The 18,121-nt window shown below is 40.4% G+C and overlaps 1 protein-coding gene across 12 annotated transcripts in view; it reads left to right on the plus strand.

Moving 5' to 3' along the window:
- Positions 1 to 18,121, plus strand: part of PUM1 (pumilio RNA binding family member 1) — a 137,648-nt gene that overhangs the window by 63,164 nt on the left and 56,363 nt on the right. For 9 of the 12 annotated variants that reach the window (XM_032389426.1, XM_032389482.1, XM_032389463.1 and 6 more), the window contains exons 4-7: positions 4,875 to 4,983; positions 5,957 to 6,135; positions 15,118 to 15,284; positions 17,318 to 17,588. In XM_032389426.1, the coding sequence (XP_032245317.1) occupies positions 4,875 to 4,983; positions 5,957 to 6,135; positions 15,118 to 15,284; positions 17,318 to 17,588 (726 nt within the window). The remainder of the gene's footprint in view (positions 1 to 4,874; positions 4,984 to 5,956; positions 6,136 to 15,117; positions 15,285 to 17,317; positions 17,589 to 18,121) is intronic. The other 3 variants (XM_032389488.1, XM_032389498.1, XM_032389417.1) reach the window with 2 other exon arrangements.

Below are 18,121 nucleotides of genomic sequence, written 5' to 3' on the forward strand. Positions count from 1 at the left end.
GTGGCTGACATTGCTTGTAGACTAGTACTTGATTTCTCTCTTGTTCTCCAGAAGCCTCATGAATAAGCTTACTGATTTCTTTACTTTCTATAAGTCTTTTTCTTTTATAAACCTGTGGTTCAAACTGGGATAAACAGTGTGTGGTTTTTTTTCCCAAAGATTTGAGAACTGACACTTTTGGGGGTTTGGGGCAGCTAGGAATCCCATTTAATGGGACAAGACAGGGAAGAGTACGAGGTCTGTTGTATGGCTGAGGAGGATGCTGGGACTTCCCAAATCCTGGTTCTCAGTTTGTAGGTCTTGAAAGGGATTTCCATCACTAATTCAGAGGTATTAGATTATGGGATTGACCTACACTAAGGAGAACCACAAGAGAATTCTGTATGAAAACCAAAATGCAGTTTACTAATTTATAAGGAGAAATAATAACTCTCAAGTGGACAGGGTAATTGTGTTCAGTGATCAGCATGCTTGGCTATAGGAGGAAGCCAAGTTCTCATAAGAAGTTTGCTTGCTAAGCAGAGTCTGAGCCTGGGAAGTTACTTGGATGTTTTTAGTGGCTAGTGTAATCAAGCTACTATGTAGCTTGATTCATTAATTGCTTTTATAAGGATAGGCTTGTTTGTGCATCATATGCCCTCTCCCTAAATATGCCAACTGGGTTGTACTACTTATATCTGACTCCCTGGGTCTCTTTTGCTTTTGTTGGACTCCTTCCTAATTCCAGTTATCTTCCTTTGGAATTGTCAAATCTTTTAATCCTCTTATTGCTTAATCGTTCTTTAAAGTAAATTTTGTAAACCTCTGCTGTGATCTGTTCTTTTTTGTCCTGTCAGAGAACAATTTTTATTTCCAAGTTCTTGATGGGGTAAGCAGGAATATAATATAATAGTTGGATTTAAATTTGATTAGGTGGGGCTTGAGTGAAGGTTTGGCAACTCCCAGCGTTGATGCCAGTGGGTTGGAGAACAAGTATGTTTTAGCCAGTACTGTAGAGATGTTACCTCCAGAGGGTTGCTGTTGAATTTGAAATAACAATTGGATACTCATCATCACTTAGTTTTATTTTATAACTCAATAGATACAGCTTCTTTTACTCTGATCAGATTTGAACAGTTAATGTCTTTAGTTGACTTGGATATGTGATTGCTACTAGTTCTTGGTAAGCTTAATATGTCTAAGCCGATCTAATTTTGCGTAAGTTAATACATTTTTTAATACAGAAGGGCTATAAGACAAAGTAGGGGAGAACATGAAATAGAAAGCATGTAATTTTTTCCAAATTCAAAAGCACTTGGATTTTAGATACTCGAAATGGAATGAGACATGCTTCTTAAAAACAAACTTGTAAAGAACTGTGTAGACTATCAAAACAACCCATTCAAATATATTTATAACTGTATTAGTTCCTGTTGCTACCTAGCAGATCACCTCAAAATTTAGTGGCTTAAAACAACAGAGTTGTTTATACCTCATAGTTTCTGTAGGTCAGCAACCCAGTCATGGCTTCGAAAGATCCCGTTTCAGGGTCCCTCACAAGCTGCACTCAGGATTCCAGCTGGGGCTGCAGTGATCTCAGAGTTCAGCTGGGGAAGGGTCTGCTTCCCACCTCACTCACAAGGTTGATGTCAGGATTAAGTTCCTCACAGGTTGCTGGACGGAGGGCCTCAGTTCTTAATGAATTGATGTCCCATGACCTTTCTTGGTTTTTTGCCATGTGAGTCTCTCTGTAGGGCAGGTCACAACATAGCAGCGAGCTTTATTAAAGTGAGCAAGCAAGAGGGCAAGAGAGACGAGAGCAAGAGGGCAAGAGAAAGAAACAAGACAGGTAGGTAGTTTTTTGTAAGGTAATCTTGAAAGTGACGTGCCATCACTCCTACCATGTGTTACTCCTTAGGAGCAAGTCACGAGGTCCAGCTCACGTAAAGGGAAGGGGATCACGTAAGGGCGTGAGGACCAGGAGGCAGGAGTCCTTTCTGATGCTGCTTACCACACAAGTGAGGGGTGGAGATGGGTATGTTTTAGAGGAAAGTGAGAAATGCTAGGTTCTGTGAAAGATCCAGAGACTCGGAAGAGCTTTGCTAAGTTTGCTTCTGTCTTTGCCCATGTCCCTCGTGTTGGTATTTAAATTTTCTTCCCATTCGCAGAGCACTCTTGGAACCCATAGGTTCCACCTTTCTCCTTTCCAGAATTGTCATGATAGCACCTTCCTCCCATCTCCTTTTTCTTTATCTCTTATACACTTGCCCCTTCAGTCCAAGCTGTTTTCATTGATAATAGTTAATGGGACCGCCTCACTACTACTTTGCCAAAGCATGTGGAGTTCTAGTACTTTTGGGGCTGCTTCTAGCCTCTGTGTAGGATTTACATTTATACTGATGGTTAATAGTGGGAGATAGGGTTGCCTTTTAGTATCTGACTAGGGTCTTGAGGTTTTTGGTGTTTATTCCTTTGAGACTTGTTGCATCGGTTACTACTTTGAAGTAGAATCTTCACCTTTTAGCACCTTTCTACATGTTTGTTGTGCTGTTGTTTCCTTTTGAGAGAATTTGGCCCAGAACCAGCCTTGCTTACATGTTCACCTGCTTTTGCTGGCTTTGCATGTTATGACAAGGCTCTAGAAGTCATTTTTGAAGTCTTGAGTTCAAGGGCTGCTGCTTCAGCCAGTAAGCAGTTTGACAAATTATAGACAGACTGTATTTGCATATGGAGGCTAGTACTTGAAGAGGCTTTTCCTTGAGCTTTCAGTAAAGATTTCCAAATTTGTGTGGAGAGAGATGAGTGCCATATTGAACGTATTTTGATCTCCTTTGCTCTCTTTTCATTATTATATGGAGACTATCCATTATTATATGAAAATTCATCAACAAGTGAGGTGTCCCTTCTGCCGACATTCTTTCTTATACACAAAGGAGAAGTTGGTCCTGTTTATTCACACTCCCTACAAAATACAGGAGAAAAATCACAATTTTAGTTGGAAAAGATACAACCAATAGGGAAATATTTGTAATCTTGTGAGAAGGCATTTTTGAGACTAAAAGAAGAAAAAGAAGTTTAAAAACAAGAATTCTTGAATTGTGCTTGAGTAATTCACATTAATTTTCAGTGTCCCTTCTGTGATTTACAGCTATTTTGCATTGGTATGATGCCACTGAATACATTTATTGAGAACCTACTATGTGGTGGGCATCATGCTAGGCACTCATCAACAATATCTCTAATCATCACAAACTGAAAATTATTTCTTTCGTCAGTACAGAGAGAATGAGGCTCGGGGCAGTTCAGCAATTTGTCCTAGGACACATCAAAGTTGTCTAGGCCTTTGCTTCCTGACCCTGCTGCTTCCTGACCCCACTGCTTAGCTGTCCCTCACTCCCACCTTTCTCCCTACCCCTGGCCCTCATCCCCTCAAGTTCACAGACCAGCTCTGTCCTTGTTTCCCTCAGAGAATGAATCCAAGAGGCACCCTGGGAATTGACTGCTTATAACTGCTCATCTTCAAGTAAACCTATGTTTACTAAATGTCAGACCAGAATGTGTCTTTCGTCATGATCTTACTGGATTAGAAAATAACAAATTAGGGGCTGAAGAGAAAAGTGTGTGGGACACTGCTTTGAGCAGGTTGTAACCCAGGCCTACCAGATAGATTTATAGAGCTAGATTGAAATTATGCTGAGAAACCCACGATTCAGATTTGGAAAGCCAAGATGTGATTTTCGTGAGGGCAAAGTTGAGTTATTCCCCCCTTATCATTGGGGTATAAGTTGGAAAGGTAAACCTTTACTGTCAAGGAGGAGAGCAAATGCTTTGCTTTCTGGTTTTTGATTCCGTTCCTCTGAGAAATTCAGCTCTCCAGGTGCCTTCTTTTATGCTCACAAGCAGTTACTAAGTATGGTTTCAAAGTTTCTGAATTTCTTGTCTGGTAGTAGCTGAAATGAAAACATACTTAGAAGCAATGAGGGGGACATTTTAGTGAGTAAAGCTGATGACTGGAATGAAGAATGATGGAAGTGTAGTGGAATTTCACTTTGTAACCCTGGTGGTCACTAGTGCTTTGGTCTTGTGCACACTGTACTGGGTTTTACTTGAAGGGTACTTTGCATTTCTTTGGTCATAGCTCGTTTAAAGTTCTCATATTGGTTTAGGGCCAGTGGTGTGTACATTTCTATGAAGCATGGAATGTTATGTGAAGTCACTTTAATGGTATTACTAAGTTTTGTTAAAATTAATTGAGGTTAAGAGATTTTATTTCCCTTCCAGTAATGGGGAAATAGCTCTTCTGTCTTTCCAAAATCTTGCAATAGGTTAATGTTGTGGTTGGGAAGCTTTCTGTTTGTTTTTTCTTTCTGGTAATGAAAGTGTTTTTGGTTAACACAATCTCTGTGTGTGAAGGAGGTGAGTTTTGCCTCTAGCATTCCGTAGCTGGGGTCTGAGTTCATGCCCCAGCTTGAGTAACTTTGTATGGCCAGTTAGTACCCATGAAGGCAGAAGTAGTGTTTTAGTAGTTGTAGGTACTTTCTTTTTCAAAAGGAGTCTTCTTAGCAAGCCTTTAGCTAATGGGTCTAATATTACTCCCTTTCCTCCCCCACCCCCCGTAAATATCTTGGCATAGATAAGTGAATGATTCTAGATATTTAAGCCGAGCCTCTATTGTGGTGGGTTGATCTGTGGCCCCTCCTTGCCTTAGGCCTCTCTGTGACTTTTACCAAATGCAGAGTAGTGCTCTGAGCACAATCTGTCTAGTCAGAACACCGTGATTAAAGACCTTCAGGGACGTGAGCATCTGCAGTACCCTTGTCTAAAAGAAAGTGTTGACTGCTGTACTTTCATCCTTTATGAATTCTTTAAAAGCGTCTATTATTTTTAATTTGCAGCAGCTCTTGCCAGGTAAAAAGTTTTGGGAAACAGATGAATCCAGCAAAGATGGACCAAAAGGAATATTCCTGGGTGATCAATGGCGAGACAGTGCCTGGGGAACATCAGGTAATCTAGCTCTAGCATCTGTACTGTGATTTATGCCTGTCTTAGAGCTCCTTTCCTCAGCAATTGGCAAGTCATGAATTTCACATCAGTGACATAAGCATGTCAAGCAATGTCCTGTCCTGTAGTATAATTGCCATGAAGGAGCTTATATGATGTAATTTATTAAAACATAATTAACACAAAATCAAATCTTCAATATTTTATTGAAGTGTTAGCCACAGGGGAGTGGTCTTATTTGAAACGACCATAATTTCAGCTATAACTTCTTGTTCTGTACTGCTGTCAGCATACTTGGAATTAGAAAATCCATGCCTGCCATTTGAAGTTCATGTTTCTTTTTCCTCCCCTTGCTCCCCTGTGTACTGTGTATGGGATGATCTATTTGTAAATGTGGTTGGGGCCAAATGAAGTCACTGGGCACAGATGCTCTTCTGACAGACTAACCCTGAAGAGGGGTGGGGAGAACCTGTAGAGGCACACACTGACAGCAGAAAGAACGAACCGAGGCTAGGGAGGAAGGAGACCGAAAACCTAGAAGCTGCTGTGCTGTGTTACAGCACAATGTAAAAATGGAACCTCAGATGACAGTGAGTCATCAGAAAATATCAAATTATGTTGTTGGTTTTAAAAAGGGCAGTAACATCACATTTTGTTTTAGTAATATTACCAATAAAATATATTAATAAGAAATTCTGCTACTTGAAAGGGGTAAACAGTTTATCCACTATAGCTAGATAAACCAGTTATGTGAACTGCTGTATTGCTCTGCTGTCTGGATATATGAGGAGTGTGTTCCGTTTTCCTTAGTTTATGTAGAATTTTATACTTAGGGAAAAACACAATAGGAGGTTTTGGCTCACCTGACCATGGCAGGCTTCCTGATTCCCAGTCATTGGTTTATCCATGAGACATCACTCATAATTTGTTTGAGCCTCTGGCTGCACTGTATCATGCTTGTGTATCTTTTTTGTAGATCATTCAGTTTCCCAGCCAATCATGGTGCAGAGAAGACCTGGTCAGAGTTTCCATGTGAACAGTGAGGTCAATTCTGTACTGTCCCCACGGTCGGAGAGTGGGGGACTAGGCGTTAGCATGGTGGAGTATGTGTTGAGCTCATCCCCGGGCGATTCCTGTCTAAGAAAAGGAGGATTTGTAAGTTGGCTCGAGGAACTTGTTCCTATATCTCTCTTTTTTTACCCCCCTAAAGCAAAACATGCCTGTTTAGTTTCCTTAGATATTCACAGCACTAAGTAACAGTGTATTTTAAAAACACTTTTATTTCAATTAGATGCCAGCAAACACAGTAGGAGATGCAAACTGAACTTTTTAAAAAACAAAGACATGATGTTTTTGGGGGGATACATTGATAATGTGAGGTAGAACTGAAATCTAGTTCTCAGTTCATTGGTCTATCAGAAGACATTTTTAGTTTAAAACAAAAAACATAAAAAGAGAAGGAATTAAAATAAGAAAGCCAAAGCTGGGGTGTCAATAGGGAATAGATCTGAGAGCAGTGATTTGCCAGTTCCCAATAATCCTTAAAGTGTATGGGTATGTAGGATCATTCTTGTTTCGCTTTGTTTAATTATGGTATGGTCTTTAGCCCTCTTTGAATAGCTTTGCCTCTTACACCTTGCCTGTTAGGAAATTCGAAGTTCTGTTAATTCCAGACCTGCAGGGGTTTATTTTTATTTTTTTTTTATTCATCACCATTTGAACTCTCCGATGCTCAGTTGTGCTGCCAAAGCAGCTTGTCTGTCCATAGCCTTTTCCCTTATAAGTCTTAAACAGTCTTCCTCAAGCATCTTTGATAGGCTTTCTTTCTCAAAACTGCTTCTTTGTCATTAGCTCTCTATAGATGTGAAGTCTTACGATGCATTTCCATTTGAGTCTTCCTCATTTTGTGGTCTGTGCCTGGTTTTGTATTCCATGTGGTAGCCAGGAAGGTCATGAGAGGCAGCCTGAATCTGTCTTCCCTCCTTTCCTCCTGACTTGGCTTGCTTTGTACCTTTTCAAAGTCCTTTCTCTGTGAAGTCTTTTTCAGCTAATCCTTTTTGTTGGCAGTCATATAAAAGGCCTTCTTTCCCCCAAATCATATTAATCATTTTGCCTCCATAACTATCTTATGTTACCTTAGAGCATTTGTTGTCAGTATTTTTATCGTCCTGTGTCTGTTTGTTGCTAGGTATCAGAGGCTTGTTCCTGTTTTCCTCATTCCGCCTGAAACTTCTTTAGAGTAACAGGAGTTCATTCTTGGTACAACTTCCTCAAGTGTCAAGTACAATTCCTTCATATGTTAGTGGACATTAAATGAATGTTGACTTGGTTGGCATGAGGAGAACAGGTGAAGTTTAAGGTAACCAGAATCCACATGGAGTTAGCTTTCTTCTAGGCATGCCAAAGATGATGCTTCGGCTGCCATTGACATTTGCCATGTGGCTGGAACTTTTGATTGCGCAGGAAAACCAGAAAAGATTAACTTCTCTAAGAGGGTGTTTTGGATTTCTCCCAGCTTCACACCTAGAAATTTGGTGTGAGGAATTTAGCCAGAAAAGGATCTTTTTGTTTTATAATGACCCTTAGGAGGATCAAGGGACTGAACTGGGGCTTTTGTCTTGAGTCTTGAGTACCAGTCATTCCAAAGCTGACCTGATTGCTTCTGGGTCTTTTGACACTGCAAAGACATAGGTCAGGTTTAGTGGCTTGTGATCAGCTAGGAAAAGCCTTCTTATTTGAACCTTCCCAAGAGACTGCTTGGGAACAATAAGATCTACCCTGTGGATGTGAGGAATGGATTTGGGCAAAATGATCATTTCCTTGTTGTCCCATGGGAAGGATGGTGTTACTCCTCTTCTTTCACCATATCCCCTGTTCACCTCTTCTTCTGTCCTCACACTTTCCCCATCTCATGAGCGCAGATTTCTTAGAGGAAGTACTGCCTGCTGATTTCTGTGTATAACTTCTAGTTATTTACTATGGGAGAAAAGTCAGTATTGTGTGTAGGTAAGTGGTCGGTGTGGTGAGTTGAAACCTGTATGACACTTCCCATGAATTCTGTGTCATGCGTGTGATGTGTTTCTAATCCTTGGGTATTAGCCAAGAGGCACATGCCTGGGTTACTGTAAAGTTTGTAAGCAGGCAGAAAAATAATTGGAATTAGGAGAAAGATAAAACACTGGGACTGAATTATTATTTTTGCCTGCTTCTCTCTTTTAAGCAATCACTTTGGCGGTTAATCTTATGACAGAGCATTAGCTTCTGCATTCATTGTCTTGTATTTGATTTTGTAAAGGTGGCTTTCATCCTTAGTTGTCCTGAGAGACTGGTAATTTTTAGCTTATTTACAGTATTGTCACTAGAGGAGTTTAAGATCTCAGAAAATTAAGAGGTCAGAAAATTGAACTCTCCCAATCAGATAATTTACTGGGCTTCTGAGGTTTGCATGAAGATAAATGAAACTTCTCTAAATCTGTGTTCCAACTTCTCGGAAGGCAGATTGTGGGTATGAGATACTGTTGTGTATTTTGACTTGAGTTGCATCTAAAGGGTGATCCAGGAGGACTGATTGGTGACATCAGGCTACCACATTGCATATCCAATCTTCTGGTGGTTGGAGGCCTGAGGATCAGTGAACTACTTTATCAGCTTTATGGCCTGGCTTTGCTCTGCCTGTTGGTTAGGATGACATTTGACCAAAGTTCTGGTCATGGAAACCTGAATCACTTGTTGGTGGTCATGGTATGCATGCATCTTCTTGGAAAAGGTGAACCTCCTTTTTTTTTTAAAAAAAAAATCCAGTCTGTCATTGAAAGTTCAGAGGCCAGGGAAGAGAGAATATGTGCTGCTTTGTAGATAATTGTTCTAAGAGTGGCAATTGATTGTTTATGGGTCAGAGCACTCAGGTATTTTTACTTTGGGTGGCTGTACGTCCAGTAAACCATGGAAAGGCTCCATTTTAATTCCAAGAGCTGAAAACATCATCTCTGATGGTGTAATAAATGTAGATCTCAAAGCAAGCGCTTTAGGGGCCGTTCTTGGATACTGACAACAGGTAATCCAGACTCTGACTAATAACTTTTCAGTTAGAGGTGGTTTAGAACTAAATCTACTCCTTCTACAGTGATTTCCACTTTCGGTAAGGTGGTTTCTTGGTTACAGCTTGAATGAAGGTATTTAACTCTTTGTCTAGCTTTCCTGAGCTTTCTTAAGTTCATTTTGATCATGCAAATGGATTCAGTTGAGTACTTTTGGCTTCTGTGATGAGATTACTTTCAAGCTGACAATAAGAATCCTAGAGCAATATTTTGTTCTTAGCACCCACTGTAAGATTTTGGTACTTTTCTACATATGAATCCAAAACTTCAGGGTAGCAGTTTTCAGAATAATAGGAAAACTCAGAATACCAATTAAGTCAGAGTCTGTCAATTCTAAAGTTTTCTTTTCTATCCTTTATTTTATTTATTCCTGGAATAAGACAGCCTCCCCTCCGTGCCCCCCCCCCCCAATAAAGCATGGTTCAGAGTGGTTACAAAACCACATGTGACTACTGTATTGTGAGGCCACTGAGTGAAATATACCATCGAAGGACGCTGCTGTTTGCCTTTTGGAATACCAGTCGATCTTCAAATAGATTGAAGTCTAGCCAGTCAGAAGAGTGGATCATAATTTCTACCTTTCTGAGAAGGTTTATGGTGCCTAGGGAAGACCACTTAAGCTTCAATTTTAGGTGAAGATCACCTTAACCTTGCATAGGAAAGATTTTTAGAAAAAAATACCTTTGGCAGGCCTTTCTACTTGTATAGAGACTGGCTGCTTTCTGACCTGGAAGAGGCATACACACTCCTAGCAATTCATTTGGGTCACAAAACTTGATAACTGTTTTTCTCACTGCATTTGTTTTAGGTAACCAGTGCTACTTAATTGATTTTGTTTAAAAACTGTGTGCAGTGTAATGCAGTTAGAAGTCAGGGGTTTGAATTTCAACTGACCGTAGTTTTCTCATCTGTGAAATGGAGTAATTAAAAACCCTAATTTATATGGATGTGTAATATATATGACAATGCCCTTTTTTTTTTTTTTTAAGATTTTTATTTATTTATTTGAGAGAGAGTGAGAGCGAGAGGGATCACAGAGGGAGAGGGAGAAGCAGACTCACCGCTGAGCAGGGAGCCCGATGTGGGGCTCAATCCCAGGACCCTGAGATCATGACCTGAGCCGAAGGCAGACGCTCAACTGACTGAGCCACCCAGGTGCTCTGTATATGAAAATGCTTTGTAAACCTTACAGAATCTTGCTCCACAAAGTCCATGGGCCAATAACATTATCACTGCATGGGAGCTTATTATATATTATCAGTTTAGAATCTCTGACTCAACCCCAGATCTATTGAATCAAAACCTGTATATTGCCAGGAGCCTCGGGTGATTTGCATGCACACTGAAGTTTGAAAAATACATAATTTTCTTGGAAGATTAAATTACCAGGAGGCCATGGATCACATTCAGAAACTTCATCTACAGGGTAGAGCCACTTCAGATTTGAACTTCCCTTGAACAAGAATTCTACATGCTCTACTTTGCCCTGTCAAGCTTTTAAGTACTGACTAGGTAAAAAATTAAAAAAGCACCAATCAAGTTTTGGAAAACTTGTTTTGTTTTCATCTCTGTCATAACATACCATTCCGCATGGTCAAGATACATTTTTTTGTTTTTTCCCCCCTTCTGGATCTGGTGGTTATCACAGCAGAGGGGACCACTCTTCTTACTTTTCTGTACACCAGGAATTAGGTGATCGTGTACACAGTGCCTGGGATATTCTGTGTTCCACTGTTTCTAAAGTATACACTTCCCCACTTTGTTCATTTTGAAATTGGGATGCATCTTTCAGATGGTAGTATATCATAGTTTAATTGTCAGCATTTCATAAAATGATGGTATTGTTATTAATTGATGATTTGATGAAATGTAGTTGGTGGTGGCTCAGTTCTGCACACATATCTCCTGAAAATCAGTGGTACAAAGGGTCTGATGATCAGAGCTGTAAGTTTTTTTTCCAAGGGGAGAGACATAAGGTAACTAGCAATTTTGAGGCTTTGGGAGATTGAAAGGTGGATGTATCTGAAAAAGGCAGTAGGGAAAAATGTGAAAATGGAATAAAGTACTTTTAAGAATTTTTTTTTAAAAAGAATTGCACTTTTATGAATTGCCTTATTGAATCCTTGAAACAGTCCTTTGAGGTGTAGATAGTGTTGTCCCTATGAGTTTATAGCTGCGAAAAATGAGGCTTAGAAGGGAAGTGGTAGGGCCTGGATTCAAACTTCATTCTAATTTCAAATATGCAAAATATTCCTTTTTAGAAAGAAGGGAGGAAAATTACTAATCTTATCGAATATGACTTGTTCCATGGAGCTCTGTGGGTAAGATCACTGCAGTAAGAGGAGAAATTAAATTCTCATTTCTCTGACTCATTCAGAATTAATAGATACTCTCTGAAATATTCCTCCTGTTATGTGAGGCCTTTGAGGAAGCTGATCCCTAAATGGATGGACTCTAATCTCCACAATAGAAGGTTCTTCTCTCTGTCTGCTCTTCTCTCAGTTCTTTGGTATCTCGCAGTGGAACTTAGTCTTGCGCCTCTGTGTACACAGGGGACCTCTCAGAACCGTTCTTGGCCCCACTCTTGAGATTTTAATTGGGCTTGGCTATGTGTGTTTTGAGCACTCATTGAAGCTTATATGTGAGTACTACAGGTTTGGGTTAACATTCATTTAAAGGAAGCCCACAATAAAAAGATGCTATTAATCCTTCTTTGTTTTTTCTTTTATTTAGCTAATAGACTTTTTTCAGTACTATTACATACTAGGGAATATGTGACAAAAAAGCCCAACAAAAACCCTGCCTTTATGATGCTTATGTTGGACTTAATTACAGTGGTTCTCATTTGTGAGTGCTTATTAGAATTGCTGGAGGAGAAGCTTTTTATAACACTTGTGGGAGCTTTTGCAGACCAATTAAATCAGAATCTCTGGGTGCGAGCCCAGACACTTGTAAATTTTAAAAAGATTGTGATGTTCAACACTAACCATACAGCCACTACTCTGTGAAAATGAGTGTCCTTTGGAGGGCCAGATTGGCTGTATACTTCTATTAGAGTTAAACCACTTAATTGGGCCATTTAAGAGTTTTAATCTTGATATCATGGATAATGTTACAGAAGAAATACCATCACAAAATTACCCCTGTGCGTAGATGAGAGAACTCAGACTCGGATTTCATGACCTGTCCAAAGTCCTCTGCCAGTATGTGTCTGCAGTTGAGATGGAGTGTAGATTCTGTGCAATCTGGATTAGTTCTTTCTTTAAGACCACATAGCTGTGAATACCTACCCTTATCTTAAATATTAAAAATATTTATAAAAATCCCATAATGTACCAGCCCATTTCTACCCCTGTTCTTCTCTCTCTAGGGTGTTCACATTTCTAAGAGACCATTTTCATGATCTTGAACCCTGTGTTCTCTTTTACTGGCAGACTTTTGACAAAAAGTCTTCCCACTGTGCTTTTGGTATCCTTAAAAATCAGACTTGTCAACCATTTTTATTTAGGGCTATTATTGAATTCCTGAAATTTTTTCTCTTAAGTAAACTTTTTACTGAAATATGACCTGTGTGCTGAAAAGTGTTTAAGTCATAAATGTTCATCTGCATGCGTTTCTACAAAATGAATATACCCAGTGACCATCCAGATCAAGGAATGGAAGTCTCCCTTGGGCCCCCCGCCTTCAAATAGAAGGAACCTACTATTCTGAGGAATTTATAGCCTACGCAGAGCAGAAAACCAGGTAGCTATATTTTATATGAATAGACTGTACAATATTGGTGAAAAACAGCCCATCCTAGGGATTCCTTTGAAAATCTAGCCCTTGGCAGTATAATTAAGAAAGTTAAGTATCAGGGACTGTTTTCAGAGACAGGCCGAGCTGTCTCTGTTAGGCCTCCTTTTAAAGGGTCACTGAGGAGAGATACTGCAGAGTGTTGATTTGGCGAGTGACTCTCCCCCGTCACCAGCTTTCTTGCTTGTTGGTGACACTTCCTACTGCTTCTTTATCCCATTTCCTTCCTATTTTTGCTGGTAGACCTTTGCAAGTGCTGATGAGAAATTGGAGCTGGACTGCTCCTTCTGAGCCAGCGACTTGTAGATTTATGGAGGATTACTTAGGTGTGTTAGTGGGATGATCCTTCTAATTAATACTTTTGTTACTGACATTAATAGTGGCTAATGCAGGCAGAGTTGTTTGTTATCTAGACCGTGTCACTACTTCCTGGACTCCTATGATAAAGACAATGGGAGGATCCTTCTAATTTTAGTGGTTCAGTTTTTCAGGATTTTTTGGTCATTTCAGTTTACTTTGTCATAGTTTTTGAACTTCTGCCAAGCGCTGTATTTAGTGCTGGGGATATGAAAATGAATACATGGTTTTTGTCAGTTTTACCTTTGCAGTAGGAGGGAGGTATTGTTTCTGGACGTTTTTAAAGATCTTTCTGTCTTTAGAATCCTATCATATTTCCATCTCTGCTTTTGGATCTCACTGTGGTGCTTAATTGGCTGTCATTCACTCCTCTTGAACCAGTAACAGTCTTACACTTTGAAGATTCTACTGTGAAAGTCACATCTCAGTGGCTGCCAAAACTGTAGTTTACCCTCTTGATGCCGCATGAAATGAAGTTGTGTATCCTTTCTTTGTTCCTTCTTGTACGTGGTCCTTGGTTCACATTAGCCATGAAGTCTTTTTCTGTGTCTTGAACAGAGAATGATTTTGAAAGTAAAATGGGCTCTGAACTGGCAGGTGAAAGCTCTAAGAATGTCAAGATTCATGAGTTACTCTTTTTGGGCCAGAGATCTCCAGGAACTGCCCATTCCCGGGCCTGCCTATTCACAACCCAGTGTCTGCTGCTCCAGCATCCATTACTGATCCTCTCCTGCCCCAGTGAAATTTGGTTGTGGTGACTGGAAATGTTGTGAAGTAGCTCTCATCTTTTTCTCTCTGGTTCTTGCCTTTTGCCGGGAGCTTTAATTTGGTCCAGAAGTCAGTGGGGAAGACAAGCAAGGTTGCCCCTCTCCAGTTTTATAAAAGCAAAGGTTACTTACCATTTGGTAGGATTCTGCCAAGATCTCTGACCCGTGTCAAGTCACTCTACCAAATCTTCTTTTCCTTTTGGAAATCAAGGCACATTTGCTTTATATGTCGGGTTCTTAATTTAGGATGTTGCTAAGAGGGGACAGACTTCATTTCCTTAGAAGAGAAAGCATCGGTGTGCTTGGCACCAAAATAATTCTTTAGGTCTAGTCTTTCAGAGATGAAGTCCGCTGCATCAGCGATCCAGCTGAAGGGGCTTCCCTGTAGTCTCAAAATAATCTGGCATGGGGCAGGCTCAGAGTGAAAAACAACAGATAAGCACTTAGAGTACTCTTGAAAGAATTTCACAGATTTAACATGTTCTGAAGGATTAGAACAAAATTAAAGTGAAGGATGATCGGTGAATTATTGATGCAGTAAGCCTTGAGACGGAGAGCGGAGCTGGGGTGATGGTAGGTGGTACAAATTGGCAGGGCATGTGTCCCAAGGTAAAGTGGAGGGTAATTGAATTGGAATGATGTCAGACCACACTTAGCTCAGTACTCAGAAGTAAGAGAGTTTACACAGGCAATGGCGAAGTAGGGAATTCTTTTTGTAAGCTTACCACTTTCCAGCTATACTGTTAGCTGCCATACCTGGAGCTTACTAGGAGTTGTGCTATTGAATAGTGTTAGATTTGGAAGTAGAGAAGTGGGACCAAGAGATGTAAAGTTGTGGCTGGGCTTCGGGTAGAAAGGAAAAAATGGGATGGTGGGACATTTGGGTATGGTAAGACTGTCCTAAACTCTGTAACATAATTGTATGTCTGTCTCCCCCATTTGGCAAGACTTTCTGCAGTGTTCCTGCCTCTGTGTTGTCTGTTAATTAGATTGTAATGTCTTGAAAGGGCATGGACACTACCCTGTTTTAATTAGCATCTAGTGTAGTCTCGTGTCCACAGTGGTTGCCCGCTATTGTTAGTTGATGATGATTAGTGAAGCTGAAGCTATTTTTTAAACAGGGCCCAAGGGATGCAGACAGTGATGAAAACGACAAAGGTGACAAGAAGAACAAGGGTGCGTTTGATGGAGATAAGCTAGGAGATTTGAAGGAGGAGGGTGATGTGATGGACAAGACCAATGGTTTGCCAGTGCAGAATGGGATTGACACAGACGTCAAAGATTTTAGGTTTGTATGTTTTACACTTCTGACTTTTGAATGGGGGCTATGGGTTTTTGTTTTGATTTAGTTTTATTTGGATTTTAGGTTTTTTTTCCTTCCTTACCTGTCCTTTTTAAGAATTGGGTCCAGTGCAGGCCATACCACAAAGACTGTAAGTTTACTGGTAAGGTAGAACTTCTAAGAGCCGTCAATGCCTGGTGCTTTCCCAAAACAATAGACTTTTGCATTTGCAAAGGGCTCTATTATTTGCAGAATGATTCTATAAATATCATTTCAGTGGTTCTCAAATATCAAAGTCACCTGGGATGGGTGCCTTGGGATTTTCCCTAAATTTCTCCCAAATCACTAGCTTGGGAGTAACCATGGTCACTAATGGAAGCGTGTCCCCTCTCTCTGGCATGTTGGTGTGGAGAGAAACAGTTGAGAACTTACGCATTATTTTATTTGAGACTCCTAAACTCCCTGGGAGGTAGGTGGGTCAGTATCATTTTCCTCAGTTTGAAGAACCAGAGATGCAGCTTATATGACTTGTTCTTAGTCGTCTCCCTTCCATGGATGCCTCTCATTCCATCTCTGGTCATGACTGATTTGCAGGTTTTACCCTATAATTTAATATACACACTATTCAGATGATGTTGCATATTTGTCTTCTACACTTGGCAATATTCCTCATTTATGTAGGTAACCTTTAGTGATGGTATATAATTCTAAAAAGGTAAAAATCCTTGGTCAGTGATATACAGATAGAGAATTTAATTTTGAATAATTTTAATGTTAGTCTAAAGCTAATATATGTGTGTCTAAACACACACACATCTATTTCTGATCCTGATACCTACCAAAGCCAAAATTAAAATTCATTTTGGATCATTGTATGCAGAACAACATTCAGTTGTTTAGTATTCCTAATTTACTATGTTAATCTTGTGAGTATAAAGAATTACAGTCTTTGGAGGAAATTTGAGGCACAGAGTAATAACCACTTACCTAAGGTCTTTCAGATGAAGTAGATAGCCTTTCCATCCTGAACCTCAGGCAGCCTGTAGTAGGGTCTGGTAGTAGTTGACTTCTGGCTGGGTGGAGATGGTAGGGCAGGTGTGTGAGAGGGAATATGGCAGTAGCTTTAACTTGTACCAGCTTAAAGGGCTGAAGGGCACGGAATGTAGCCACAGGCTATGCTCCCCTTACTAGAATGTAACAGTGTTCTATATTAGTCTGATTTGGAATTATACTGTCCTGCAGTCCTTTTACATAGGGTGATCCTATATCCCCGGTCACCCGAGACAGTACTCGTTTCTGCCGTGTCCTAGGATATTTATTCATAGTGCCTCTTTTTTGCTCTTAGGAATATCCTAGTTTGGATGATAAATGATACTCTCACACTACTTTTAATTCTTAGAGCTGTCTCCTCAGCAGGGGCATATCCTAGATAATGAATTTATTTTGTACTGTTTTGTAATGGTTTGCTTCTGGTTTCTTAGAAGGGGAAAAGGGAGACAGGTTTAGCACTGACCAGTAGTACCAAGATAATACTTAAAATTTTTTTCACCTATAAAAAATTTTTTTTAAAAATAGAATCATTCTCATATATGGAATTTCCCCCTAGAAACTACTTTTTCCATTGGCTCTCTGCTTAAAGAGTAGGTGTTACTTGGGGCGGGGGGCGGGGGGGGGGGCGGGGGCGGCGTAATTTACCACCTGCATTTTGGGAATCTTGTTTTCATGGTTGCCACAGGCAGTGTTTTCCAGTTCGTTCATTGTTCCTCAAATCTGGGCCCTTTGGTTAAAGGAATTGTAAATTAATACTAGTTAATGTGAATTTACAGGGTGGGTTGTGGTGGGAAGGCAAGCAATAGAAGAGTTGTTTTATAGGCTATAACATGTAAGCCCCGTAAAGTGCCTCTGGTTGTTTTGTAGAAATAGTTTTAAGTACTGTTGATGATAAACTATGTTCAAGGACATCGTCCTTAAACTTGGGTTGCTGTAGTGTCCCTCCCCGCTCAAAATAAGGTTTAATGCCCTTTACTTTCTCTGTTTAGCCGTACCCCTGGTAATTGCCAGAACTCTGCTAATGAAGTGGATCTTCTGGGTCCAAACCAGAATGGTTCTGAGGGCTTAGCCCAGCTGACCAGCACCAATGGTGCCAAGCCTGTGGAGGATTTCTCCAACATGGAGTCCCAGAGTGTCCCCTTGGACCCCATGGAACATGTGGGCATGGAGCCTCTTCAGTTTGATTATTCAGGCACGCAGGTACCTGTGGACTCAGCAGCAGCAACTGTGGGACTTTTTGACTACAATTCTCAACAACAGGTACTGTGTGTGTCTCTCTGTCACTCTCTTTACTCTCCTCCAGCCAGCACATGATTCAAGTGACTAAGAATCGGGGGGATGGGAGGAGGGTGGCATTATTTTAGGCTGTAGCCAGCCCTTCTTAACCCGACAGTGATGTGGGCATACAAAGCCTCTGTATCTTCCCCTCCAGAGGCGGATTCCCATGCTGAGATTATGGGCAAGAGATCACTCTGCTCGACATGTGCTTCTTTTGGCTCCTCTGTCACCCCAGGGCCTGGGGAGTGGGTGAGGTCGTGTCACCGCTTGTGACACAGTCTTCTTGGATGCTAAATTGATCTCTCTGAAGATTAATAAGATTGTGATGCTGTTGGTTGGTTTTGTTTTTAAAATAGTAAACTCTGTTACCTACTGCTGGCAGGAGTCCAGTGTGAGGTCGTCTTGTTAGTCATGTCTTTTAATTAAGTGAGTAACTATAGATAACAAACATACCTGCTACCTTTCTGAAGAGTTAAAATACAATTAGGGGAAAAACACGAATCACTCCTGTAAAA

The sequence above is a fragment of the Phoca vitulina genome, unplaced genomic scaffold, assembly GCF_004348235.1.
Source record: "Phoca vitulina isolate PV1807 unplaced genomic scaffold, GSC_HSeal_1.0 scaffold2, whole genome shotgun sequence".
Lineage (NCBI taxonomy): Eukaryota > Metazoa > Chordata > Mammalia > Carnivora > Phocidae > Phoca > Phoca vitulina.